The 7,601-nt window shown below is 39.4% G+C and overlaps 1 protein-coding gene across 1 annotated transcript; it reads left to right on the top strand.

Annotated features, from left to right (window-relative positions):
• Positions 1-253: 253 nt before the first annotated feature.
• On the top strand, positions 254-7,601 carry LOC145466355 (E3 ubiquitin-protein ligase TRIM71-like). Its single transcript, XM_081450069.1, has 4 exons — positions 254-1,918; positions 6,039-6,332; positions 6,391-6,610; positions 7,311-7,601. The coding sequence occupies exons 1-4, from the start codon at positions 472-474 to the stop codon at positions 7,399-7,401; spliced, it is 2,052 nt and encodes a 683-aa protein (XP_081306195.1). The 5' UTR covers positions 254-471; the 3' UTR covers positions 7,402-7,601.

Here is a 7,601-nt window from a genome sequence, read left to right as displayed (position 1 = left end):
AATATGAACACTGAGGTAGATCTCCTGGTTTTGCTGTCGCTTGATCAAATGCCAAACTCACACGTGTGTAAATCTAAGCCGATGTACATGTTTTCTTCCACCTCAAAGAAAAGGCCCACTATTTACTGGGAGTTAGTCGACTGTGCTGCGAGATTTTCCTCGGTCACGCTATTTCTGAGAAAACGAAACCGGAAGTCATGCGATTTCCAGGAATCAACAAAAATCAAAAAAAACTCTTTCTAAATCACGCAATTTCTAGCCACTTAAACTCTCAGTTATTTGCTTTCGCCTGCTGATATATTTTGTGAAGTTGAGGCCTGTTCAATGATGAGAACAGCAGATCAATAACAAGCTACAATAGCTACAGGCCAATAAGCTTCCGTTCTCCAGAACCACTCGATGCTCATTCGTTCGTAGGACCTGCTCAGTAGAAGCATTTCCGGGATCTTGGCATGTTGTTGTCTTCGCGTGATGGCTCAAAGTAGGAGCTTTTTCGACGATGTTAAGAGGGAATTAGAATGTTCTGTATGTCAAGAACAGTTTAGTGAAACTAACGAACCGAAAATACTGAAATGTCTTCACTCATTTTGCAAATCGTGTCTGGAAGCTTGGCTGCGACAGCAGGGTGGAGGAGCGTTGAGTTGTCCAACCTGCCGTCAAATCACCGAATGCCCAAGCAACAACATCAACAGCCTTCCATCCAACCTCTTTTACAAGCAGATGGTGGACATTGTGGAGGCCTACAGCGGACAAGGACAAGAAGATTCGCCACACTGCGGAAGCTGCGACGAAAAAAAGTCATTGAAGTTCTATTGTGCCGATTGCAATCACTTCTTGTGTGAAGACTGCGCTGGGGCTCACAGAAAAATGAAAGCTCTTAGAAGCCATCACGTTAAAGAAATTGGCAAGTTCAAGCCAAGCGATGCCCGAGATTACGTTAGAAGAGCAAACGTTTGTAAGCAACACAACGATGAAGTAAGATTTTACTGTGAACAGTGCGTGATATGCATTTGCCGTGACTGCGCCATATTGGATCATCGGGACCACAACATCGTTTCTCTTGACAAAGGACTGAAGAAAAAGAAATTTGAAATTGAGAATAAGATGCAGGAGGTCCAGGCCATTGTTCCTCGTCTGAGGAACAAAAAAGAATCCCTTGAAAAGCGAAGAACAAGAATGAACAAGAGCATCGAAGAAGCGACAGACGAAATACACAGAACGGCGGAACGGAACATAGAATTTATTCGCCAGCATGAAGTAGTCATGACCGAGCAACTAATGAAGCAGAAAGAAAGTTACGAAGCTTCATTTTCAAACACAGTGATCGACTTGGACAACAAACTGATGGAAATAGAGAGCAGCTTAGGTTTTGGCAACAATGTTCTTGAACGGAACAATTTACCAGAGATTTTAAACGTGGAAGACATACTTGAACAAAGGTTTCAGGAACTTTTGCAGCCCTGTACATTTATCATGGAGGTAGATTATTCTGAGTTTAAATATGTTGCCAATGACTTGTCGTCCCTAAGAGATTCACCGGGAAAGATATTTACATCCAACACCGAACCTTTGTTAACAATGGCGGATGGCATGGGCCTAACAGAGGCTATACAAGGCGAGGATTGTACTTTCAGGGTGATAACAAAAGATTCAAAGGGAGAGAAAACTTACAGTGAAATTGACAGACTTGGAGTGTGCATTCGATCTCTACAGACGAGAAAACCCGTGAAGGTCAACATAACAGACCCACAAGATGGTTGTTATAAAGTATCGTATATACCTGAGGCTGCAGGAGAGTTCAGCGTCTACGTAACGGTATCAGGCGAGGCTATCAATGGCAGTCCGTTCCAACTGAAAGTAAGAGAACGGCTGAAAACGAAGGCAAAGGAGATAAAGAAGGGAAAACGAGAATCGTCAGGTATTATTACGTTTGTTTTAATGTGCTAAGGTTCATCTTTTCCAGTCTTAATTACTCTCAAGGTTCGAAACAAAAGGGTGCTTAAGACGATAATCGCGAAGCGCCACGCGAACAGATTGCTTTGCAGCGGTATGGTATGTTTTCCTTTTCAATTTTTAACTGCCTGGCAACAGTTAATCTGTAAACAAAGAATTATAACAGGCTTAAATCGCCTTTGCATTTTGGCGTTTTCGCGGTTTTTAAAAGTGCAGATTTTCCCTAAGCATTACGCCGAGAATTGAAGCAGATCATTTTCCACGAATGTAAAAACAACACTTAATTAAACGTATTTGCAGATGATTCTTGCAAATTTTACCAGTAGTATTATTTTAGTTTAAGTAAGCTTACATTGTGAATAAAAACATAGCAAAATTTTGAACTATTATTTACTTGATGTATGCAATCATATTCGATCGCATGTGTTGTTTGGAGAAGGTTTTTATAAATAAGCTTACACTTTATCAAAACGCTACAAAATGTACGCAGAATTTCCAACACAATTCCTTTTTAAACCCGCTTGTTTGAAAATTTATGGCATTTTCTTTGCAAAGGGTATAACACCAACTTCATCAAACCTGATGGATTTTTTTTTTTCATCAAGGTGTAAAGCCTTGCTCAATCCTCAAGAATTGCTGATCACTACCAAGAACATCATAACGAAATGAATACAAACAAAAAATATTAAATCAAGATGGGAATGCTTTAAAGTACCTAGCCAAGTTTTTATAAGGATAATCATAAGTTAATTTACCAGATCAGTAATTTTTTGTCATTTATGGTGTTGTCTTGTGCATGTTGGAGACTTCTATCAAAATCATCGAAAATAAGCTTGACTTTTCACAGGGTTTTAACACGAGATACTGACAACCTTCTGTTGACAAAGTTTAAGCTTAAATCAGCATAGCCAGTGGTAAATATGGGCAATCTCTTTGTTTGGACACCTCTATAATAAAGAAACATCCCTTTTATGGATAATTTATAGAGGCAGGTACAGAGATGTTCAGGGGGGGATGGGTTAGGGACTTTTTTCAGCCATAAGGGGGAACCTACCCCAAAAATTGCTCTGATAAGCTCTAATTCGTAAGGATGTTCAATACTTTCTTCCACTGATGGATATGGGTCTGTTTGCTAAGAGTGACCTTATTGGTTTTGATAAGATTTGACTGTTTATTTTATTTGTCATTTAATTTGTTTACAGCAGTTTTCAACCGAGTGTCGTAAAGCCAAAACCAAACCAATTACTCAGCAATTAGACAACTCAACAAATCTCAAACCATAGTAAATCCAAACCAAAGTTATTGCCTGATTACTTGAAACTCAATTGAAAACCATTCTATTCTATTTATTATTTAATTTGTATTCTGGCTCGGTCTTTTTCTTGTGATCAAATGCCATTGTCCCTATGTAAGCTTATGTACTTAAGCTGGGCATTAACCAAGGCATAGTCTTGTGAATAGAATTTGGAATAACTTTGTACTGTTAAGTTTGATGCAATGAATTAATTGAAAACAAAAATGTGAAAAGAAACGAAGGAAATATAAACAAAGTCGCTTAAGTTAAGCTTTTAACTGTTTATTCTAAATACAAACTTGACGCAATTTTAGCGATCCGTCACATAATGTTTCAGCAGGACAAAACCTAAGGTGTGCAGTAACATGATAGTATTCAGTGAGGGATGTTCCAAAAGTATTTTAACGTCCAGTATTTCTAATATTTTGTTTAGCAAATCCCCAGCATTTTCATTTGGTGGGATTTTTTCCACCAAGTTCTGCTTCAAATTTAGTTTCCAAGGTTTCTGACATGGATAAACTAGTTTCATGTCTGCCAGTTGACTCTGGTGCTCTGGGGCTTGAGGGATTGGATATGAAGACTCTGCAGATTAGCTCCCAGTTGACGATCTTGGAGGATCTTCTCTCCTTACCATCACCACAACCCCATCTTCAGGACTATCTTAATTTTTTTTTCACTTTATCATCATCTCATCATATCATCATCTCTTCTCATCACGCCAGCAGGCGCATAAGGCTGCCACGCTCTCAATCCAACACTGTCTGTTTTCATACCTCCGTGGTTAAATAAAGTGTTATGCTATGCTATGTTATAGTGTTACGTTATGTTATGTTCGCCTAAAAGGACAACTGAAGGAAAACAGGACAAAGAGTTGAGAGTTAGGTCTCTTAGGGTACGACCATTGCCCAGACACTTTGCTTAGAGATTCGAGCCCTTGAGTAGAATTGTTTAAAGTTGTTATTGTTCCACTTTGTTATTTGCTTTTGCGGTAACTTACATGTAATTGCCATTGTTTGGGTTTTATGACATTCAGGTGAAAACCACAGACTCTACTGAATACTTAGTATATTATTTCACTGGGCATCAGTTACTCGGTGAGATTGTTTGGGTAACAGATATGAGATATAACTGGTTAATGATTGCCTTAGAAAACGACTGACCATAAGTATAGAGCCTAGTAGTTGCCCAAACTATGCCTAAGTTTATCATTTTTCGGGGTACTATTTTTTAAGACTCGAGGGCCAGGTTGTTCAAACCTCGATTAAGGTGGCTTACTACTGTTTTGATGGATTATAACTGTCCAACTTCTAACTCTTTTGAAAAATGTTCCAAGATGTTTTTCTTTTCTCTATTTACTGTTTACTGAAGTCTTTTACCATACTATATGACATTTTAGCAACAAAAGGCCAAAATGAACGACCAAGTACCTAAGGAGAGACTGGGCACTAGTAGGCTAAATCACGTTTTTCTCAAAATCTACCCGTCTAACCCCACCTCAAAATTTCAGGAATAAGAAATTGGCTCTAATTTAACATTAATGCAAAGTAAAATAAAAATCTGTAGGACAGATTTTTCGCAAACTAAGAAAATGTGAAATAGTTCAAAATCTGTCTTCTAATCAACAATGATTTAGATAAATATATACAGGCAAAAACTAACGATAGACAAATCCGACGTTTCGGCGACATCTTGGCGCCATTGTCAAGGGAAACTAATTAAATATGCGATTTCAAGAGTAACTAAGAGTTCAGAGTTTCTAATTTGCATAAGTTAGACAAAGACTTTAGCGCGAACTGAGTCTGATTGTACATTTAAACACGGTCGTAATTGTTTAATGAGTACCATCTCATTAATGAGACAATCAAACTTGTTGTGGCATTTTTTCAACACGCTAAAACAATTGCGAAGGTCATCCGGAATCCTGCCTGCGTGTCTATTATCATAGTGATTGCGTACTCACGAGGTCTTGCTTCTATGTCCATCAACGCGTACGAACAGATGGCCATGGGTGTAACCGACATAACCAGCATCGCACTGGTCACACTTGAAGTTATACACAACGCATAGTTGATCAATGAGCTGAGGCTTAAGTTCGCTTGTCGGGAACTCCTGGGCAATCTTGCGGCTCGTAAACACCGGTTGAACACTAGTCTGCAGCTTCACACGGAGATCTTTCAACTGTGTCTTCACGATAGTAGCAGACTCCTGGTCTTAAAGGGTATGACAATACCCGGCCCAGGAGTACTATATTAACGGGACTCGAACCCAATTAAGTATACACACTTAACTGGGTTCGAGCCAAGTTAATTTTACTGACCATTAACAATGAGCAACAATACCCGTTGTCCACGCTTGACGTTCGTTATTTTGCTTGATAACTCTAGCCGGAGGTACGGTGACCATTTTTTACTTGGATTCCTTGAGTCTAATTTAAAAACACTCTTTATATAATAATTAAATGAATGCGCGCGCTCTGATTGGTAAATCAGCTATGGTTAATTGTGCCAGTAAACTCGTGGAAATTTCGCGTGTCTTCTGAATTATTATATAAAAGCAATAGACCACAACTTTTTATGGTTTAGAGGCATGATAAACCACTTGGGATGTTGGAAGAACACTCGAATAATTCGTAAATCACAAGCCTGCGGCTCCTGATTTACGAATTCTTCTCGTGGTCTTCCAGCATCCCGCGTGGTTTATCAGCTTATAAACCATAAATACTTAGTCTACTGCTTGATTAAACTGCCCCACAGACCTAACTTATCATCATAATTTTATACGTTAATTATAGGCCTACAGCCGTCAGCCAGCATGAACACAAATGTACCAAAATGCTCCAAGTGCATGAATCTCCAGAAAGACCCTGTTTACCTATCTGAATGTGGTCACTATTTCTGCAAGTCCTGTACGAAATGTTTTTTTAAGAAGACAATGATCTGCCCAACTTGTAAGCAGGAGAATCTAGTTATGAGAAACCAGCCAGTAGGGTACATGACTTGGAGGACTGAGTCATGTAATTCACTTCCAGGATACGAGGAGTGTGGAACCATTGTCATAACGTACAACTTTGCTGAAGGAATTCAAGGTATTGTTGAATCATTTTCGACGTATATCGATTAAATGATGATGTACACTCCTTATAGGTTCAGACCATCCAAATCCAGGAGAGCCTTTCTGTGGTTTATTTTGTACATCCTACCTCCCTAACAACCCAGCGGGGAAGGAACTGTGCAACCTGTTGAAGAGCGCTTTTGAGGAACGGTTGATGTTTACCATTGGGAAGTCTCCCACTACCGATGACGAGTATAACATTATATGCAACGGCATCGAACTGAAAACCAATCGAAGTGGAGGTCCAAACAAGTAAGGTTTCCCAATATAACTTAAAATTTAAACCTGGACTAAATGCTAGCGTTTTGTTTCCAAGTATTAAACTGTAAAGCCTTTTGTAGCCTAAGCAGATATGTCACGGTGTAAAAGTTGTATAAGACGTAGCAGAGTATGCTAATGACTAACCAAATAAACCTTATTTATTCTCCGCTTGCAAATTACAAATTACCGTTGGTCTATAGAGTTATACCCTTCGCCACCCTGGAACGAGAAGCTACCAAGACTAAAAAGAAAACAGTATTAGAATGTGGCCAAAAATATGTGTAAACGTAGCAGCAGCAGTGGTCGAGACCTCGTACGTGAAAGGTTCCAAGTGGGAAGGAGCACGAGAACACAACTCGCGATTCCGCGATCCTATCCGGCCGTCGTGTCAAAAGCGTATATATTAATGCCTGATTGTCTCGTTCAATGTCACTCAATCCTCATGCAGGAAAGGGCTCACTGCTAGTTTTTTCAGCTGTATTAATAAATCTCAGTATCGGTTCTCAGATAACGCAGACAACGCTGGCAGTCTCGATTAATCAGAAACAAAAAACACAACATTAGTCATCCGGCTACCTCTGAAGTTGTAGGTTTAATAACAGTTGCCTTAACTTTATTTACCCTCGAATATACAGAGTAGCATTGTTGCTTTTACCTGAAACTAAAGTTAAGTATGTTTTACTCTCTGCAGCTGTGGCTATCCAGATTCCAGTTACCTTGACCGAGTGAAGAGTCAACTGGCCGAAAAGGGAATTACACTGCCGGGTGACGACTCACTTTGATACGAGTTGAATAGTTTGAGGAAATTGTTTCTTGTTTTATTGTTGTCTCGTAGGAATCCTCTTTTCAAACAGTGCTTCTCCAGACTGGAGTTTGGCATCGACCCAGCTTAATTTTTCCACTTCTATACGTACGTTTTGAGAAGTAGCGCATACTTTGCATACTACACGTAGTGTTCCAAGCTGGAAGCACGAACGTTTTC

Source organism: Orbicella franksi, chromosome 13 (assembly GCF_964199315.1).
Source record: "Orbicella franksi chromosome 13, jaOrbFran1.1, whole genome shotgun sequence".
Classification (NCBI taxonomy): Eukaryota; Metazoa; Cnidaria; class Anthozoa; order Scleractinia; family Merulinidae; genus Orbicella; species Orbicella franksi.
This window is presented reverse-complemented; position numbering and strand designations above follow the sequence as displayed.

Bases quoted from the DNA above. Each gene is read 5' to 3' on its own strand.
- LOC145466355 (XM_081450069.1), top strand. From the start codon at position 472: ATGGCTCAAAGTAGGAGCTTTTTCGACGATGTTAAGAGGGAATTAGAA. The intron at 1,919-6,038 runs GTATTATTACGT...CGTTAATTATAG, and splicing joins GGGAAAACGAGAATCGTCAG to GCCTACAGCCGTCAGCCAGC. The intron at 6,611-7,310 runs GTAAGGTTTCCC...TACTCTCTGCAG, and splicing joins CGAAGTGGAGGTCCAAACAA to CTGTGGCTATCCAGATTCCA.